General features: G+C 34.5%; 1 protein-coding gene across 4 annotated transcripts in view; it reads right to left on the bottom strand.

The window, feature by feature from the left end:
* ESCO1 (establishment of sister chromatid cohesion N-acetyltransferase 1) overlaps positions 1-21,991 on the bottom strand; it is a 95,060-nt gene that overhangs the window by 44,472 nt on the left and 28,597 nt on the right. For all 4 annotated transcript variants that reach the window (XM_067699544.1, XM_067699545.1, XM_067699546.1 and 1 more), the window contains 6 exons: positions 20,111-20,213; positions 17,741-19,869; positions 13,710-13,827; positions 12,043-12,103; positions 11,011-11,125; positions 8,136-8,267 (listed from right to left, as the gene is read on the bottom strand). In XM_067699544.1, the coding sequence (XP_067555645.1) occupies positions 8,136-8,267; positions 11,011-11,125; positions 12,043-12,103; positions 13,710-13,827; positions 17,741-19,291 (1,977 nt within the window). In that variant the 5' untranslated portion in view covers positions 19,292-19,869; positions 20,111-20,213. The remainder of the gene's footprint in view (positions 1-8,135; positions 8,268-11,010; positions 11,126-12,042; positions 12,104-13,709; positions 13,828-17,740; positions 19,870-20,110; positions 20,214-21,991) is intronic.

Raw genomic sequence — 21,991 nt, 5'->3', positions numbered from 1 at the left:
CATTAAAAATCCAAATGGATAGAATAACTAAAATTTCAACCCAACTCAACACCTAATGAAATCTAAGAGATCAGTCCCTTAACGTAGTTGCCAGACAGAAAGAAGGGAAAGCTTTGGCTAGGGGGCAGGGGGCAGAGGCAGGGAAGGGAATTATCTGATTATCTACTTCAGTTGCTAGTGTTCTTTTATACACAATGTCCAAGAAAAACTTACAAGGCAAGACAAGAAGATTTAATATTGTCAACAGGTCAGTTCTTCCCAACTTGATCTATAGAGTCAATGCAATCCCAATCAAAATCCCAGCAAGCTATTTTGTGGATATTGACAAACTGATTCTAAAGTTTATATGGAGAGGCAAAAAAGTCAGAATAGCTAACACAATATTGAAAACGAACAGAGTCAGAGAACTAACACTATTGGACATCAAGACTTACTGTAAAGCTACAATCATCAAGCCAGTGTGACACTGGTGAAAGAAGAAACAAAGAGGCAATGAAACAGAATAGAAAGCCCAGAAATAGACCCACATATAGTCAACTGATCTTTGGTAAAAAGCAACAGCAATACAATGGAGAAAAGATGGTCTTTTCAACAAATGGTGCTGGAACTACTACTATATGTTCACGTGCAAAAAAAAAAAAAAAAAAGGATTTAGATACAGACCTTACACCTTCACAAAAATTAACTCAAAATGGACCATAGATGTAAATGTAAAATGCAAAACTATAAAAACTCCTAGGAGATAATAAAGGGAAAAATCCGGATGACCTTAGGTATGGCAATAATTCTTTAGATACAACACCAAAAGCACAATCCATTAAAGAAAGAACTGATAAGATGGACTTCATTAAACTTAAAATTAAAAACTTCTGTTCTGCAAAAGACACTGTCCAGAGGATGAGAAGACAAACCTCAGACTGGGAGATATCAATATTTACAATGACCTAGCTCATAAAGGGCTGTTATCCAAAATATACAAGGAATTCTTAAAACTCGACTATAAGAAATCAAACAATCTGTTAAAAAATGGGCCAGGGACATCCCTGGTGGCGCAGTGGTTAAGAATCCGCCTGCCAATGCAGGGGACACGGGTTTGAGACCCGGTCCGGGAAGATCCCACATGTCGCAGAGCAACTAAGCCCGTGCACCACCCACATGTCGCAGAGCAACTAAGCCCGTGCGCCACAACTACTGAGCCTGTGCTCTAGAGCCTGCGAGCCACAACTACTGAAGCCTGCATGTCACAACTGCTGAAGCCCGTGTGCCTAGAGCCCGTGCTCCACAGCAAGAGAAGCCACAGCAACGAGAAGCCCGCATACCTCAACTAAGAGTAGCCCCCGCTCACCAAAACTAGAGAAAGCCCGCGTGCAGCAACGAAGACCAATGCAGCCAAAAATAAATAAATTAATTAATTGAAAAAAAAGGGCCAAAGACCTGGACAGATGCCTCACCAAAGAAGATATACAGATGGCGAATAAGCATATGAAAAGATGCTCCCTATTCTGTCACTATGGAAATGCAAATTAAAACAACAATAAGATCCAATACACAACCATTAGAATGGCTAAAACCCAGAACACTGACAACATCAAATTTTGGCAAGAATGTGGAGCAACAGAAAATCTCATTCATTGCTGGTGGGAATGCAAAATGGTACAGCCACTTTGGAAAACAGTTTGGCAGTTCTTACAAAACTAGACACACTCCTACCACACGACCCAGCATTTGCACTCCTTAGTATTTACAAAAACGAGTTGAAAATGTATGTCCACTCAAAAACCTGCACATGGACATTTATAGCAGCTTTATTCACAATTGCCGAAATGTGGAAAAAACCAAGATATTCTTCAGTAGGTGAACAGGTAAATAAATTATGATACATCAGGATAATAAAATATTATTCATCACTAAAAAGAAATGAGCTATCATGAAAAGATACAGAGTAACTTTCAATGCATAATACTAAGTGAAAGAAGTCAATGTGAAAAGGCTACATACTGTATGATTCCAATTACATACCATTCTGGAAAAGGCCAAACTTTGGAAACAGTTAAAAAGATCAGTGGTTGCCAGGGGCTGGGGCCAGGGTTAGGCAAGGATAAAGCAAGGGAGAACAGAAGAACTATTCTGTATGACATTACTGGATACATGTCATTATGTATCTTTTAAACCCATGAAATGTACAACACCAAGAGTGAACCCTAATACATACTATGTACTTTGGGTGATAATTTGTCAATGTAGGCTCATCAACTGCAACAAATATACCACTCTGGTGTGGAATGTCAAGCATATGTACGGGCAGGAGTATACAGGAACTCTCTCTACCGTAAGCTCAATTTCCCTATAATCTTAAACTACTCTATAAAAATAAAGTCTATTAAAAAAAAAGTAAGACCATGGACAGAAATAGGAAATTATGATCCAAGATCAAGAGGGGAAAAGTCAACAGAAACAGGCCCAGTGTGACCCAAATGTCTGAATTAGCAGAAAAGAACTTTAAAATTGCTATTACACGTATGCTAAAGATTTTAAAGGACAAGAGGACAAACTATGTGAAAGAAGAATTTCAGGAGAGAAACTAAAACTCTCAAAATTTAATTCCTGTGATAGAAGGATTAGAAGCATTATTTTTATATATAAAGAAAAATTTATCTTACAGAAAATTAAAATTAAATACAACTGAAGAAAAACCACTGGTACAAAATAATCTATAAAGACCTCTTACACCTTAGCAAAAAAAAAAAAAAAGAGTTAAATTACTTTGACTATTTTTCTAAACAAAGAACAAATGATTTTAGCACCTAAATTCAGTCAGATATGTAATTCAATATGCAAACCTAGTTAATAAACCTCTAACTGCCACAATGAATTCAAATTTGGGCTGCTTTACATATTTTGAAGTATGTTACTATTCTGTCTAACTTACAATATGTTCCATGTCCCCCAAAGATATTTATACTATTAATTCCCAATGATTTAATATCAACAAATATCAGAGTTGCCAAAGCCCAGAGAAATCTGGTTTAATCTCATTTTTTAAAATTTTTATTTATTTATTTATTTTTGCGGTACGCGGGCCTCTCACTGCTGTGGCCTCTCCCGTTGCGGAGCACAGGCTCCGGACGCGCAGGCTCAGTGGCCATGGCTCACGGGCCCAGCCGCTCCGCGGCATGTGGAATCTTCCCGGACCGGAGCACGAACCCGTGTCCCCTGCATCAGCAGGCAGACTCTCAACCACTGCGCCACCAGGGAAGCCCTTAATCTCATTTTTAAATGAGAAAACTGAGACTCACCACTCTTGTTCTGTGGCTTCAAATCAAAATCTGTTCTTTAATTCAATGCATTTGTTGAGCCCCTACTACGCATTGGCAGGTGCTCTTCAGCATGATAAACAGACTACCAAGGACTCTGCTTCGACACAGCTTCTACTCCAGTGGGGAATACACATAACAAACTTTCAGAGCGTGATAAGTTATACAGACAGAAGAGGGACAAGGGGAGCTATTTTGTACTGGGTGGTCAGGGAGGGTGTCTTTAAGACCAGAATGAAGAGAGCCAGTACGTGAAGATCTGAGAGAAACACTCCAAGCAAAAGTAATATAAGTACAAATACACTAAGAATGGAATGTGGTTGAAGTGGTTTAAGAACAGAAGGAAGATCTGCATGACCGGAGTACAGCAAGTAAGGGGAAGAGTGTAAGGAGATGAGATTAGAGAAGGGAGAGTGTGCGGGGCCTTGATGCCACAGTTAAGTACTCTGAATTTTATTCTATGTGTGATGTGAATTCACTGGAAAATCTTAAAGAAAGGAAGGACATAATATGATTCAAGTTTTTAAAAGACTGCTATGGACAACATGCAGAAAGACTGCAGGGAAACAAAAATGGAAGATGGGAGACCAGTTAGGGAAGCATTACACAAGTGGTCCAGGCAAAAAATGCTGCCAGCTTGGTTCAGAGCAGGAGCAGTAGACATGACAAAAGTGGGAGTATTTGGAATCTATTTTGAAGGTGAAATTCACTAAAGGATTGAGTTAGAAGGACAATAAAAAGAAAACTGAAGGACTGTTCTGAAGTTTTCAGCTTGTGGATATGAGTAAATGGCGGTACCATCTCTGGAATAGAGAAAAGTAGAGGAAAAACAGATTGAAGTTTTTATTTGCCACTAGATATATTTTCCCTCCCCAGAGTTTGTGAACACTTTCTACTAAGCCTGTGCTCTAGAGCCCACGGGCCACAACTACTGAGCCCACATGCCACAACTACGGAAGCCAGCGTGCCTAGAGCCCATGCTCCGCAACAAGAGAAGCCACGACAATGAGAAGCCCACGCACAGCAACGAAGAGTAGCCCCCGCTCTCCACAACTAGAGAAAGCCCGCGTGTATCTACGAAGACCCAATGCAGCCAAAAATAAATAAATAAATAAATTTATTTTTTAAAAATGTAAAATTTTGTTGCATGTAACATTCGTTCTCCAATATATGGCCTTCACATCCCAAAGGAAAATTACTTTCTGACTGCTCCCATTCTACATTTATACACCACAATATTTTAAGTCTTTAAGATATAATAAGTTAGAAAAACTAAAAATGTGGGTCAGGGAAGAGAGAAAAAGTACTTGGATGCTTGAAATAAGACATTTGGTAATTTTTATGTAACAAATTCCTACCTGTTTCTAAAGAAACTACTTCTTAACTTTCAACCTTTAAGCAGGGAAACTCAATGAAACTCAGACCAAATTCTGAGTCGGCTCTCTGCATTCCTCCTACAAATATACCTGGGCTCCCTATTCCCTAAGAATGCTGGAGTACAGTTAGTTCTAAGAGCCAAGGCTACTTTGCTTCCGATTCCTTTCCCAATCCCAAGACTTAAAAATTCCTATTCCTGCTCCACACCCAGTTTCCTCTTTGTCCTAGTTATCTTCAAAAGGAATATAGAAAAAGTATGCAGAAGTAAATTCACATGTACTCAAGTTTCACATAAAAGAAATTAAAGGTTACTGGATCATGGCTTCCCTGCCTCAGCTTTCTGTAGCAGCACTGTCTAACTGAATTCACTGTGACAATACAAATGTTCTACATCTACACTAACACGTAGCCTCTAGCAACATGTGACTACTGAGCACTGGTTACTGTAACTGAGGAACAGCATTTTTCATTTCTGTGGTTTAGTGCTACCATACTGGATAGTGCAGCTGTACATCTAATCAGGGATCTGTCAAATCCTTCTTCGAAGTTTTTCTTGTCATCAAGAGGTGAAAACAAACCCCTCTTCTGATCACTGCTCTACCAAAGTAATTATCACTTCTAAATTGCAAAGCTAATTTATAATTTAATTTAAATAGTTAATATTGATTTATTGCTTTAATAGTTACTTAAATCTTCTACTGTTAACTTTTCATTTCTTTCAGGCTTTGTTCCTAAATTTGAAGGCAAGGGTATATCAAATACCCTGAGAGTAAGGTCCTCCACAAAGCATTCAGTCAAATGTTAATCAAAGGAGATAAGGGAAAGACAGAGGTAAGAAAGATTAAGTTAGGAGATTTTCTGCAAAGAACCCACACATTATTCCTCTTCTGCATTACTAAAAGCTCAAAATACAGATGAGTTCTGGACAGGTTCCTTGCCTAGCAACATGGCTCAATGCTCTTGGGGGAGTTTTTCCTGCTTTCTCTTCACACCTTTAGGAAAACAGTTATCTTAGTTCATGAAGGGAAACTGAAATGAACCTAGGTCTAAACCAGAATCCAGGCTCCCCCTGAGGCCTTAAGGGGCTCCTTCCTAAATAGTTTCTAGTAAGTCAGATAAAATACATTTCCTCAAATGGTGTCAATGAGGCAGATGGAGTACAATGAAGGAATAGAGAAAGAGAGCACCATCACTCTCTCCCCTACCCCAAACCAAAGAGGATAAGGAAAAGAAAAAATTGTAGTCAACCAAAAGTAGCCTCTGTGGCATCAATTTCTATTGCTACTATGGCTATATAATTTATATGCTATTTTAATCTTTTGAAAAGAAGACTTCAGCCATTTTTACCTGTCATAGATTATTACCGTGTCTAAGGGAAACTTTTTACCCTAAGGAAAAACTACTTATTTTCTAAAGAATGTTTGATTAAAATATAAAAAGTATAACTCATTCTAATTTATTCTAAGTGGAAGAAAACTTGATTTCCAATCGCTGAACACTGCCCATTTGAAATAAATAAAAGCCAGAGCACGAAATGACTTTTCTATATGCTTCTCTCCAAGAATCAAACACAACAGATGAACTGGCATTTAAAAAACTTAGATGTTTCATCAAACACTTAACAGTACTTAATACAAAAGCACAATATTAGGTGCCCAATAAATGATTCACGTCACAACCCAAAATCCAGGGTTGTGATCACAGCAGAATATCTTTAACATAGGTATGTTTTTATCCTCCCTCCATACACTAGAAAAGAATGCTACAATGTTCTGGAGGAGTTTCTACCTTAAAATCTATGTATACCTACACATTTGAAAACAGCAAAAGATAAGAACATTAACTTTGATGTTAGTGAAGGATGGCCAACTGCTAAACTCGATTCCTTCTCTTGAGCTTATTTCAAAAATAAATAAAATAACCCATAGCTCTGTCCCATCAAGGAGGGTGGGGGTGGGGTGTGGGGCAGGAATCAGTCTTCCCTAAGTTGCTCTACTGCTTTACAGTTTTGCAAGAGCCAGAATTTGTTGAGAAGGTGATGACTCCACCTTGTTCCATAAACTAATTTCCTTTGGTATTGTGGAAGAGCAGAGTACATTAATTCCTGGTTGATTTCTTTACAGATTGTGTCAGAAATTAAGAACTTCCTTTAAAATAAAGAATTAAGTCTTTTAAACCAAATCTTTTTATAATTTGAGGAAACTGGTTGCAAGAATCAGATAATGTAACTTGAGCAGAACACATTTTAACTTCTACCAGATTCACGGATGTAAAATAAACAAATATTTTTTGCCAAAGAAGTATTCTATAATTTAGCTGCCTGATAGAGCTATTTTTCTTTTGAAGTTTTAAGGATATTAATACAGTCAAATTGGAAAAGTACAAATTTCAAGTGACAAATCAATATCTATCTATAGATATTCTATGTCCACACACCTTACATTTTATTTAGTTAAGCAGTAGGAGGGTGTATGTGTGGAAAAGCAGATGAAATAAGGAATATAAAGGATCATCACAGAAGGGAACCAAAAAAAGAAAACCCCACTTATCTTGGGAAGAAGTAACTGGATAAATAAAACCATGAATATAAATCCTTCAACCAAAGGTAAGGATACAAATTTAACTGAAGCCAATAAAGATCTTTAAATAATCCAACATCTGGTGCCTACATGAAATGAATTGGTGATCTCAGTTCAGATATCCTGGAGGTCTTATTAATGTGAGTGTACAGTACTGAAGGTAACATGTATAAAATAAAAATAAATTCCATTTCAGATATGGGTAAACAGCAATTACATTAAATTACTATTTTCACAAGATATCTGAAATGGTTCAAAATTATTTAAAATTTTGCTACTTCCAAAAACAAGTATTAAATAATACCCATTATGCCTCAAATGCACATACATCAAAAAATACATACTAAAACTTATTTACTTTGTGGGATTTTTTTTTAAGTATACTACAAATTCTGAGGTTTTAACCATCAAGAATTTTTCTCTTTAATTTTATTAAGAAAAGCTCTCACGTTAGCAAAGAGAAGGAAATCCCCAGTCTATTTGGTATAATATACAGCACTATCAATCCCTCAAATAAAAAGTGTGCCAAGCTATACTGAATATTAAGCAGGCTTATCAATAGTTAATAATTATTAAAATCAAATGACTTTTTAAATACTCAAGTTGAACAGCATTACTTGTTAGAAGAGGTTCAATAACACTTTAAAAATATAACTTAAATTCAAAAATCCCACAACATACACCAGCCAGAATAAATTTGCTGGGTTTTATGTTTGGCTCTGTTTTAAAATAAGCCTGTATATATACTACAAGGGCTTTGTATATATTACCATTTCCTAAAGACAAAAATTTTCAATGACTTAAATTTGGCAATTCATCTCTAATTATCTGATTCTGCATTTTAAAAGTCATGAACTGCACTTACCACATATTTTACAGCACTTATAAACTGGTTGTGGAAGAGCAGATGCTGTGTTTCATCTTCTGGATTTGAAGCTGTGTAAAGCATGCCACAAACATTACAGGAAACCGCTCCAAATCTTTTTTGTCCTGCATCCTATTTATAAAAAACAAACAGAAGGTTTTTTCCCCCCCAAAAGAATAATTCCAGAACATCAGCCTCTAAAGCTATAACATGAACATAGAGTGAGAAGTGTTTAAAATAACATTCAATGTTGATTATAAAAACTAAGATGTTAATCTTTGAAATCTGTATGTAATTTTATTAAGAACTGTTTTCCATTTTAGTAATCACTCACTCCACAGCATTTAATAACAACTGAAAGGAACTGAGAAGTATCTTTAACACTACAATCTTAGTTCTAAAGCCCCAAACAGCAAATACCTTATAAATAAGAACTAGTATGTATTTTGTATCTGTGAATAATTATACTGCTAAAGTTTAGAAAAAATAATGTTTCATAGGCATCTTTGGTTTTGCTCTAGTTATATTAAAAAGAGTGTGTCACCAGAAACTCTTGAGAAAAGGTAAAATTAAACATTTTCTATTTTCTTTATATCAAATAAGTATGAAAGTCTGATTATAATCACCTGTACTCCAGTAATTCATACTTGTGCTGCAGAATAGTAATTGTTTACAAAAGGTTTTCTATTCTTGTCCTTATTTAACAAGAAAAATTACAGCAATATGATCTAACTTTAAGAATAATATATTAACTAAAAAAAGCATAATCCCTTTATTTTCCCTGCTCTAAAACTGTATAATTTCAACTAATTATAGGAAAAAAAAAGGATCTCAGATAACTGTATGCTAGTGCCTTACAGCTAGGGTCACAGAGCAGAGAGAAATCAAATGGTAAATAAAAGATTGTATATAAAACTAAAGGGAAGTTCATTCTAAAAGATTCAAACTATTGACAAAATGTTACCTGAAATTTCAGGGAGTTAAAAAAAATTTTTTTTAATTGTGGTTAAGATATAAAACATAGTATTTACCATCTTAACCACTTTTAAGTGTACAGTTCAGCAGTATTTAGTACACTCACATTGTTGTGCAACCAATCTACAGAATTATTTTTATTTTGCAAAACTGAAACTCTAGGGACTTCCCTGGCAGTCCAGTGGTTAGGGCTCCACACTTCCACTGCAGGGGGCACAGGTTCGATCCTTGGTCAGGGAACTAAGATCCCACATGCCGCAAGGAGCGGCCAAAAAAACAAAAACAAAACAAAAAACTGAAACTCTATACCCATTAAACAACAGCTCCCCAACACCGCCCCCCCCCCAGCTCCTGGAAACCACCATTCTACTTTCTATCTCTATGAATTTGACTATTCTAGGTACCTTATATAAGTAGAATCATACAGTATTTGTCTTTTTGTGACTGACTTATTTCACTTAGATAATGTCCTCAAGGTTCAACCATATTATAACATGTCAGAATTACCTTCCTTTTTAAAGGCTGAATAATATTCCACTGTATACATACACAACACATTTTGTTCAGCCATTCACCCACTGATGGACACTTCAGTTGCTTCCACCTTTTGGCTACTGTGAATAACGAATACAGGTATACAAATATCTCTTCAAGAAGGCAGTTTTCACAGTAATGAGTAAGCAGCTGCCTTAGTTTCATCACTGGTAAATGGAAAATAATAGTTGTACCTATCTCATACTTTTTTATAAGGCTTAACTTAATTAAGTGGAGAAGATGGAACAATGCATTCAAAAATATTAGCTGCTATTATGATCATTAACATCATCATCATTACCATCAACTCTTGACCAGCACTATCCAATAGAAATGTGATCCACAAAGGTAATTTTAAATTTACTAGTAGCCACATTAAAAACTGCAAAAGCAAACAGGTAAAATTAATTTTAATAATATATTTTATTTAACAAAACATATCCCAAATGTTATAATTTCAACATGTATTAAATATTTTTAAAAATTAGTGAGATACTTTACATGCTTCTTTGTACTAATCTTTGAAATGCAGTACATATGTTTACATATAGAGCATACCTCAGTTGTGACAAGCAACATTTCAAGTGCTCAACAGTCACATGTGGCTACCATATTGGACAGGGCAGCTCTAGATTCTACTTGTCTAATCCTGTTTCACTATCATACTGATTTGACAACAGAAACATTATTAAATTCGATGAAACAACTTTTTCCCTCACTAATCTTTCTCAAAAATTTCTAGAAAATTCTTACAAAGTTATTCTCCCATATTAAAGTTATAATCAATCATCTAGTACCAAAAAATCCTATTAATTATGTTAACTGGAACTACACTAAATGTTCCTATTATTTTGGGTTCTTCATTTTTTTAATATATTGTGCTCACTCAAATTAGATTTTTAATCAATCACAATATCTCCCTCTTTTCCACCTTGCCACCAAATTGTACTTATTTTCTAATTCAAATTAACTATTGGTTTATCTTCCTGTAAAATGTAGTTTTAAAATTATAACATACACTAAAATACAGAAATTTAAAATCATCTTATTAAACTCCATGTTATTTTAATATTTAAACTACTAAAAAAGGTAGTGATCAAATGATACAGTTAAGAAATAACAAATGTGAAATAAAGTGTCAATCTGTTGTAAATAAAACTAGAAGTATGGAAATTTGAATTTTTATTATTTGTTACAGGATGGAATCACTGGCGGGGGTGGCTGTCACAATACCAAGAATATTTCCATAATTAAGACTTATGGCGACAAAAAGTTCTTTAGGTAAAAAAATGAATTTATTCCTTGACAATGTGCATAAATAAGATGTTTATAACATTTCACCAAAAAGGTCAAGTTGTATACTTACTATGATCAACTGTTTTTCATCAGCTTTCTCTGCTTCTTTTAGTTTCAATTCTTTTGGAATTGTTATCTCCAAATGGGAATTACACTTAGGCCAAGAATGATTTGGTGGTATCTCCCTTTAAACAAACAAACAAACAAACAAAAACTATTAAATGTTATAGATCCGTATCACTTCAAATCACTGGTAGGAAAAAAAAAAAACTTATTTTCTATACAACACTGACAAATATCAATTCCAAGGGGGGAAAAATAACCTTTTAAAAACCAAAACAGGGAAGGAAACCCAAAGAAACAACTAACTTGCATCAAATAAACAAAAAACTGCAGCACTAACTATAGTATGAGTAAGTTTTACATTTCATAGTTTTAGCAATTTGAGTCACTACAGTTTGCCCTAAATACTATTTTCAGTAATGAGCTAAAGCTAAAAAATCATACTAATTTAATTTTGAAATTAAAGACAACAAAAAGCTTTTAAGCTACTGAAAACACTTTTACATGTTGCTAATACTCATATCATGGGGGTTTTGGGGAAAAAGGAGCATTCTCAAACACTGCTGCTGGGAGTATAAGACACAACCAATTTGCAGGGAAATTTGGCAATGCAGGTTAAGTCCTATAGCTATGAATTTATCCTAGATATAGACACATAAGTGAACAAAGATATATGTGTTTATTGCAGGACTTTTTTTTCTAATAGGAATAAACTAGAAACAACCAAAGTTTCTATAAAGTAGAGAATTGTTAAACAATGGAATATTCACACAATGATATCTACTGCAGAATTTAAAAGAATGAGGAAGGAATGTAGAAAAGATGCCCATAACACATTAAGTAAAAAAATAAAAGCTACAAAATAGTATGTACAGACATAGAAAAAACTAAAATGAAAAGAGAACTTGTATCACCTCTATGTGAAAAACTGAGGGTTACTAGCACAACCTTTCAGGGGAAAAAAACCCCAAACTCAAAACTTACAGGTATAAAATCCTTAAGTTCTCAGATTTATACTTATATTAAACTAATACCTTACCTGTTATCACTGGTCTTAGATGTTTGGTTAGTGAGTATATTGTGCTGTTTGGGAGCTGAACCTGTGATTTAATCAAAAGATGGGTTATGTACTAAGCCTTTGTATTAGCTCTCCACCTAATGGTTAAAAATTATAATAAAGACAAAACCTCAGTGCACTAAATGCTTTATTTTTAATAAACACCATTTGATAAAATTAGAGCTCCTTCCTAGAAATTACTCTTCAGAGAAGAGGCAAAAAGGCTCTACAGAGCTGCAAAGAGATCTAATGGTAGATCAAGTTTGTCTCTAGTTTCACCAATAATTACTAGCACTGAACAATAAAGGAAACTGTTTAAATGCTTGCATAATTATACAATCTCTAAATGGAAATAAACGAAAACATGTTTAAAAAAACCTGTAGGACTTCCCTGGTGGCACAGTGGTTAAGAATCCGTCTGCCAATGCAGGGGACACGGGTTCGATCTTTGGTCCAGGAAGACCCCACATGCCATGGAGCAACTAAGCACGTGCGCCACAACTACTAAGCCTGCATTCTAGAGCCCGTGAGCCGCAACTACTGAAGCCCGTGAGCCTAGAACCCGTGCTCCGCAACAAGAGAAGCCACTGCAATGAGAAGCCCGAGCACTGCAAAGAAAAGCAGCCCCTGCTCATTGCAACTAGAGAAAGTCCGTGCACAGCAATGAAGACTCAACACAGTCAAAAATAAAATATAAATAAATAAATTTATAAAAAACCAAACCCAAACAAAAAAACCCCTGTAGTCTCTGGAGTTTTAGTCACATTATTAATCAAATAATGCAATAATCAATTTATTTTCTAATGAATAAATGCATTTCTTGTGTTCATAGTATACTTCCCCTTTCCCCACTAAGAGAAAAGGTTAAATGACATGCAATGGAAGCAATTATCTGAACTCAATATTTTGCTCCAAGTGTATCTTTCCTTTACCAGAGAGAAACAACAGAAATTAGGAATTTCCTTTCTGTTTTTTCCTGGTGCTTCATCTGATAAAGGTGAACTAATCCCCATCCAAGAGTTCAAATAATACTTGCCCAGTTTTTGTTTTTTTTTTTGGCCACATCACACAGCTTGCGGGATCTTAGTTCCCGGACCAGGGGTTGAACTCGGATCCCGGCAATGAAAGTGCCGAGTCCTAACCACTGGACCGCCAGGTAATTCTCCCCAAAATTTTCATAAGGTTACAAAAATAAAGTTTTTTTATGGTATAAGTGGACAAACTGCAGCAACTGATTCAATTCTTAATTCAAAGATAGAATTACTAAGATGGAAAACTGAGTAAGGGTTAAAGATAAGAACCTGAAGTGGTAAAGCACAGTCATTTATACTTGAGAAATAAACTGCTACCACTAATTTAAGCAATTCATTAAGTAACACTTCTCCAGAAAGTAAGTCCACAAACAAAAGACTGAAAAACAAAAGAATTTTTGGTAGGGAATCAAAGAATCATCTTAAGTACTGTAAACAAGCCAATCAACAGAAGCAATTCTCCCCCTTCAAAGAATGGTGATAATCACACATCAGAAAAACATAATGGTTAAAAGAAGGATTTAACAGGCTTATTTGATAGTGGATATAGTTTACTGTTATGCTGACAAAAATATGTCTGACCACTGTGAAATCCAAACAATATTTTCAAAGTATTACCTGGAAATTTACTCTTCCCTGTACCAATTTTTGCTTGACTGAGCAGAGTTGAAACAGTAGTAGTGGCATTTTCCACTGGATTGTTTTCAAGCTTAGATTCCAAACATAGGCTGCAATTCTAAGCATATATAATTCAAAACGTTAATATTTGCTTTTATATCAACCTTTGGGTCTTATCCCAATACTTTCAGTGAATTGGAGCACTATACTAAGAAAATTTAAGATAATATATGGAGTAATTCACACAGATAGGCCTTAAAAGTCTCTTTATGATCTCCCTACAAGCTACCCTTCTCAGCATCAACTTCTATTATTCCTCTTCACGCTAGATCGAAAAATTTACCTCTCCAACAGATATATTTCATATTTGCCTGGCTCTATACTTTTTCTGAGTTTCATCTACCTAAACCTCACTGTCCATTAATAGCCACTGTAACATCTGACTACTGAGCACTTAAAATGTGGTTAGTATGACTGATTTATTACAAATGTAAATCACACACCAGATTTTGAGGTGTTAGTACAAAAAAGTAAAACACCTCAATTTTTAAAATTCATGACACATTGAAATAATAGTATTTTTATATGACAAGTTAAATAAAATCTATTAATTTTACCAATTTTTTTTAATGTGGCTACCAGAAATTTTTAAACGATTTATGTGGCTCACATTATATTTCTACTGGATAGTGCTAATCGAGAACACCTTACCCCCCGTATAAACTCAAGTCATTACTTAAATATTAACCTCTCCCATGAAGTCTCCTCCAAGTTTTCCCATCCCCTTTCCCCAAATTTTCCATCTACTTCATCTCTGTCTTTCATGCCCTTATCACTTCCTATTTTGAATTAGTTATTTGTTTTTTATTAATCTCCTATAACTCTTAAGAGCAAAGACTATTATTATTGTATTTATCTTTGTATTCCCAAGAGCCCCTAAATCAGAACTCTGTCAAAGCAGATACTCAATAACTACCGAAGGAAAATACTAGAAACTCTATCAACATTAGCTGTCTCAAAGAAATGGAAATGAGGAGGTGAACAATTAACTTTCTGTGTGTATGTATGTGTGTGTATCTATCTATATTGTGATTGTTACAAAGAACATGTAACATTATTTGTGAACATTACATTTTTGAAAAATGAACATTATATTTGGCATTAAAAAGCAGAAAAATTAAAAACAGTAAGAACAATTACATGTTACTACTTAATCTCCATTAGGAAGTTAGTAAATTACTAGTTTAAAAAACAAATCATAAAATAATTGAGATTTAAAATTCATAAAATCCAAATAATTTAAATTCAGGCCAAAATTTTCAGAGAAGGGCTATCATATGCTCAGCCTTATCAACCATCATCATTTTTCAGTACTGCCGAGACTGACACCATATAATAAAAAGAGCAAAATTACAAGTAGCCACAGAAAAAGTTTTCAAATGATTTAAGGATTGTTTCTTACATTCTCCTATTTCCCCAAATATAAATCTAGATTCTGAAGCCAGCCAATCGCAGTTCAAAGCCTGACTCCATCACTTACGTGGATCTCTAAGCCTCACTTAAATCTCTAAGCTTCACTCTCCTCACCTGTAATATATGGATAATAACAGAAGTCATGCTGTAGAATGTGGTGACAATTATATGAAGCTCTCCTCTGCCTAACAAAGAGGCAGTGTTCACTAAACAAAAGCTACTATGATGGCTGAACTAAAACATCTTAGCGTTTATGGGAAGAAGAGAAATTTCTAAGTGACTAGTACAATGTAAATTCCTTAAAGGCAGGAAACATCATCTTCTGTAGCCTTATTAGCACAGTGTCTCGGATGCAGCAGGCAATCAAATATGTCTTGAAATGATGTGGTCACCACCACATCTCCTGACCACTCTGTGATAGTAATCACATTGTTGCTATCAGTGAAAAAGTTGGAAACAACCTAGAAGTGCTTTAACAGAGGAAAACATAAATAAACTGTGGTATATTCCTTTACAACTATTAAAATACCCATGTATTAATAAATATCAAAAGTACTGATTGCACAAAATCAAGTTAAAAAAAAATGTATATATAGAATATACACATACAAACCATGTTAGCATTTATGTAAACGTTTAAAATACAAACAATGTTAAGTATTCTTTATAATAGATATATATACATACACAGTGAAATCAAAAATAAAAACATAAAATATTCATACCAACTTTAGAAGTATATTTAACTCTGGGGAGAGAGGTGAATGGAAAGTAGAGTGAAGTATGGTCTTTATATCTGTAATGTACTTTTCTTATTTTAAAAAACCTGAAGTCAATAAAATGTTAATTTTTGTCAAATTTGGGTGGTAGTCACTAGTATAATATTGGTCTCTCTGGTATTCTAAACGTTTGAAACTCAAGACTTCTCATGTAAATTTGTACGTAAATAAAAATTTTAACACAAGCTTCATAGGACTGTTTTTCATAACATTCCTCAAGATAGAGGTGTTGCATAAATCGAAAGCACATCTCAGTAAAAGCGGCATTATAGAAGATCAAAATAATGTAGTCCAACTAAACATCTCTATTCTAGTAGTTAGTCCGAAGGAATGGATTTCTTATTTCTCAATATATTCCCCATAAACTATCTGCCTTCTGAGTTTTGACAGGCACTTATGCAGCAAGGAGTTAAAAGATCCACTCTGCAACTACACCTGGAGCGTAGCTGTCAATTTTTGACAAAAGCACACCCTGAAGAGAAAGCCACTCTGTGTCTGCAAGAGGCCACACTTATTATTCATTCTACCACTCACTACTTACTTTAATTACTATCACTATTTGAATAATTGTCTTCTAATTGATGCTTTCATTCACATTTGCACAGAAAATAAAATCTAAGAGTACCACATTTTATCTGTTCCCTTTAAGTTCTTTCAATTTTAGTCCACGAGAGTAGCCAATAATCTATTTTCAGGGCTTCTGACACAAGCCCTGACTCCTTACTCAAATTTGCTTCTAGACCCAAATGCCTCAAAAGAGAACTTTAAATCACTCCTAAAACTTTAAGGTGACTTGACTTTCTTCTCTATCCATGATTTTTTTCTCAAATGATCTTCTAATATTCAGAGTATCTCACTGTAGAAAGAATGATGGGCTGAGAATCAGAACACCTGAATTCAAATCTATTTGCACAACCAAACATGTGACCTAACCCACATTCCTCTATTGCTCTCAGCTTTCTCATTACAAAATTAAATAACTAAAACAAATTGGTGGAGTTCTAAAAATCAGTATTATACAACGCTAAAGTTTGACACACATAAAATTTCTGCCTATTGCTTTTATGTATTGGTATTTTACCTATGATTTAATTTGGAAAGAAATGGGCTCAGCTGCTTTTACAAGGTTTCAAAACTACTTCTCAGATAATCATTCAAGTTTCTTCCAGCTATTTAGATTCTGTTTTTCAATTTACTTTTCCATTTTAAAAATTCTTGGCCACTACAATTTTATTCTTAGCCTGAGGTCTGAATTATTTGTATCTTTCAGACATTTTATTTGCCAATTTTTAAAATGGCCACACAAGTCAAACCAAAAGGCATCTCTACTATTAGAAATGTTTAATTTTTAAATTTTATCAGGTGGGGAAAGTTGATTTGTGCCAGCTGAAATTAATTTTAACAACTTGGTCAGAATTGGGCCCAACTTCAAGTTCTACATTTTAGTCACTCATTATGAAACATAGTTTCTGTGGTTACAATTAATAGAAAAAGGAAACAAATCAGTGTGTTAAAGGAAAAAGAAAAGCTAGACTTCAACAGGTTTATGCTTCACATAAAATTAAAATGAAGGGTGAAAATAAGGAAACAATGACAAGCATTCATGTAAATATGAGACATCTAAAGGCGTAAGTTCTATCACTCACTACAAGATTGGGTTAATAAAATAGAATTCCTTAACATTTTACAACTTAATTCTTAAGTTAAAATATGTTGTAAACACTTAAATCTTATCAGAAAGTACTCAGACACCTCTATGTACATGATGAAAATAATTACCTTATCTGGCGTTGATTCAAAAGAATCTTTCTTCTGGTTATCCAATGGCTGATCAGGAGGTGGTTTTATCTGATTACCCAAACAACAATTTTCAGGAGGCTTTTGGGGGGTTTTATTAATGTCAACTGTAATATCATTAAGTTTAACTTCTTCAGAATTAATTTCTTTCATTTCTTCCTGCTGGCAAGCTTTATTTTTATCATCATGTGGTTTTGACCCTAAAAATGTACTTTGAGTCACTGGATGATGCATTTCTAACGCAGGCAGTGAAAAACTGGGTCGTAATAAGGACAATTTAGGGGAAAATTGAGAGTCTAATTTATTCTGCTGCACAGAGTTAAATTTTGAGAGCTTAATTTTAGTCCAGTTGGAGTTCTTTTTAGTTGCGTTGTTTATTCCATTTAGAATACATTTCACAGGCTTTGTTTTTCTACTGGGGAAGAAACGATTACACTGAACATCCTGACTTGTTTCCTTCTGATGAAGTATTTGTCTTTCAGTATCAGTCTCTTCCAATTTTATTTCTGTAGGCTTCTCCTCCTTTACATTTTCCACTTGTGAAGATTCCTTTTTTACCTCTACAGTATCTGACTCAATTTCACCAGCAATTTCTTCACAGAGCTGGAGAATGCTCCCTCGTTTGCTCTTTCCTGCTTGCTCCAGCTCATTATCTGTACTTTGTTCAGGCACTGATGGCTGTGGACTTTTTTGGGATTTTGCACTAGTATTCACTTGTGTATGAACTGACTTCTTCATCTCATTCTTTTTAGAGACCACTGAAGCAGCCATTTTTGATCTTTTTATCTCAGAAGAAGTTACAGGCACAGATTTTGTTTCCTCTTTTCTAGTATTCTTCTGAAGACACTTTTCAGATACTTTTATGCACTGAGAACTACAAGTAGAGGCTGTCTGATGCTCTACTTTGCGTTTTTTTCCTTTTGGGGAATTTATTACTTCATTAGTTACAGAATTTTCATCCTCTTTAGAATCAGACTTTATTTCCAGCACTTTTCTTTTCACGTGTTTCTGATTTGTTTTAACTTTATTAGATTTGCTCTTAGTATTGCTACGGTGCTCTTTTTTTGTTGGTGGCAAACTCTGTTTAACTGCTTGAACTTGACCCTGAATGTCTCTATTACGCAGAGACCTTGTTGAAACCTCTGTTAACTGTTGTAGTCTTTGTGATCTTCGATTAAGCTGTTCATTTGATTTAGGGGTTTTGTGCACTGACTTTTTCTGAGATAATTTCTTCTGCTTTGTAGATTCTTGTTGTGAATGTCCCTTTACAGTCACCATATTTTTATTAATAGGTTTACTAGCTTTTTTATCACTGGATGCTGACCTTGTGCTCATGCATGTTCCTAATTCATCAGGCTGATTGACTTTACTTTCATTGGAAGATTTAACCAGTGATTTTATAGCTTCCTTTGGACCTGATTTTTTTACTAGATTCTTTTGAGAACCTTGAATTTGTGTTTCTAGATTCTTATCTTCACTCTTTTTAATAACACTGGAGGAATTTTCTTTTGATTTCTCCTGAATGGACATCATTCCTGAGTAAGGTCCTCCTTTTCTAAGTAGTTTTTGAGATTTTGTGTCCTGGTAGTTGTAAATGTTGAATGTCTAGTATTATTACTGAGCAGCAGGTCTTAAAAATCAACTGAAACTGATATACATTTTCAACAAAAATACTAGTTTGCTAAGATTTCTGTCATCCTTATGAGAAAAGCTGGCATGAAGGCTGAAAGATATTTGCTTTACTTTGGACGAGGCAATAGAAATTTGAGGAAAATTTAAATCTAATCTGATATTTTCAGAACTTTTTATGAAAAAATTTTAATTCAAGTTTGATCTACTTTGTTAATTTTATTCAATTAATATCAGTTTTCAGGCCTAGCCCTATTACTGGAGGAGTTATTTATCACTGACCTGTCTGTTTTGACAAAGTTTTTGAAAACTTTTTTCTTCTGAAGTCTACAGTTATTGGACTTTGATTCATTGGAAACATGTCTTACAGTTAACACGTTTCTTTCCTTGTTTGTTGAGTCTGTTCGTTTAAAGTTCTTATATAACCACTTCCGTTTAATAAAATAGTCTATTAATATAGATTTCCTTTTGTGCTGCCATTTCTGGAAAAATAAAAAAATAAAAATTAAATTTTGTACAATTCAAGAAATTTAGCAATGCTGATACTATACAGAAATAACCATGACTTACATAAACTCTAACTTCTCTTTTTGAATTATTTAGTCTGTATACTTAAGGCTAACAGAAAAAAGTATCCCAAGCACAGTCTTATAAATAATGGAAAACCTGTCCCATGTAAGCATAGAATAGTTGAAAATCAATCTATTCCTTGAGGTTACTTACATTTCCTTTCCCACAAGAAAGAATTGATCTTTCAGCCACCATAACTCATAAAAATTTGACAAAATCATTCCTTATAATTTCCTTTCAACACATTACACAGCACCTAAAAGTAAAATATTTTAAAATGTTTAAAAGGTACAAAGATGTAATCATTCATTTACATCTCATCAAATCTATTAACCAACATGTTAATCTATACTCCATAATTTTATCCTATCCTACCATCAGTCTTCAGAGTTCAGTTTACACATAGCACTTAATTTTAGTATTTCTAACCTGAAGTAATCTATGGTACATGCATCCAATGAAATATAACGTTTCTATTTCATTGATGAAATCCATTTTATGTTTTAAAAAAAGTTTTAAAATACAAAAAACAATTCATAATATAGACATATAATGGTTAAGCTAGTAAAATCCTATTTTGAGGAAAAACAGTACACATAAATAACTATATTCATAGAAAAACAGTGACACACAGTAAAAAAGGCAGATTTAAACACACACATTTACCTCTACTCTCATGTAATACCCACTAAAAAAAAAAGCAACAGATTAAAACGAAGCAAGACAAAACCATAAACTCAAAGGATGAAGAACAAAAGTGTAGATGATAAAAATTAAACGTACAGAAGCTACAAAGAAGGACAAATAACTAACCTCCAGACTCAAAAAAAAACTGATCTTAAATTAGAAACAGGAAAGCCAAGTGAGAAACAGCTCTACGTAAACCACAGAATCCCTCAAGAAGCAGAAATTGGCAGTACCAGGAGATAGGTTATGGGGAGGAAAATGGGACTCACAAAAGGGGAAAGACTGCCACACAGCCTTTCCAATTACTACCACCCAGAAGACTACCCCTGCATCACTCCCTAAAGACTGGTATAAATTTTGGGAAGGAGTAAAACAAAAGGTCTTTGGTCTGTGGGCTCAACAGTCACAGCTGAGGGAGGAAGTATCACACTGACAACAGAGGGAGTAAGTAGCAGTACACATACTGATTACTGAAACCCAGTCCTTCCACCCCAAACGCTCTTTGCCTACTCAGAGACTCCCAGAGGACAGCAGCCTAGCCTATGCCTTCTAGGAAGGAGACTAAAAGATAATTTTCTAATGAATTTGACAAAACTAGAGAAAAGACCTAAAAAATACTGATAGGGCCCACAGTCATTAATCACAGACATACACACACTCACTCACTCACACCCTACCAGCAGGAGACTACCCACCATCTAAACAGTTTCCAATTAGTTTTTAGTGTCTCACTTGTAACCATGAGCAAAACCAGAAATCACCACATACAAGAGGAGACCCTTAAAAAAACAGGGAGGAAGTAGCTTGGAAGAAAAAAACAATGCACAGACAAAAACTAAAAATAAGTTAATTCATTCATGAAACAAATATATAAGAACATTCACAGTACAAAAAGGAACTCTTGAAAATTAAAACTAATATTAAAGAAATTAAAAAGTCAATAGAAGCAATAGAAGATAAAGGTAAGGAGATCACCTATAAAGCAGAACAAAAACAGCAAGGTGGCAAATAGGAGACAAAAGAGAAGAAAAAGGACCAGCCATGCAGAAGAGTCCAGTAATTCTGGTTTTAGAAAACAGAGAAAAAGAACTGAAAAAAAACAAGAATTCAAGAAATTTTCCTATAATTAAAAGACATGAGTGTCCAGATTAAAAGGGTCAAAGCATCTAGCACAATGGAGAAAAAAAGATTTTGAAAAGTTTGTCATGGGAATTCCCTGGTGGTCCAATGATTAGGACTCTGCGCTTTCACTGACAAGGGCGCGGGTTCAATCCCCAGTTGGGGAACTGCGCGGTGCGGCCAAAAAAAATAATAATAATAAAAATAAAACAACCCCCCCCATAAAAA

Source organism: Pseudorca crassidens, chromosome 12 (genome assembly GCF_039906515.1).
Source record: "Pseudorca crassidens isolate mPseCra1 chromosome 12, mPseCra1.hap1, whole genome shotgun sequence".
NCBI classification, from domain to species: Eukaryota; Metazoa; Chordata; class Mammalia; order Artiodactyla; family Delphinidae; genus Pseudorca; species Pseudorca crassidens.
Note: the sequence above shows the minus strand (reverse complement) of the source record. Positions and strands in the feature narration are given on the sequence as shown.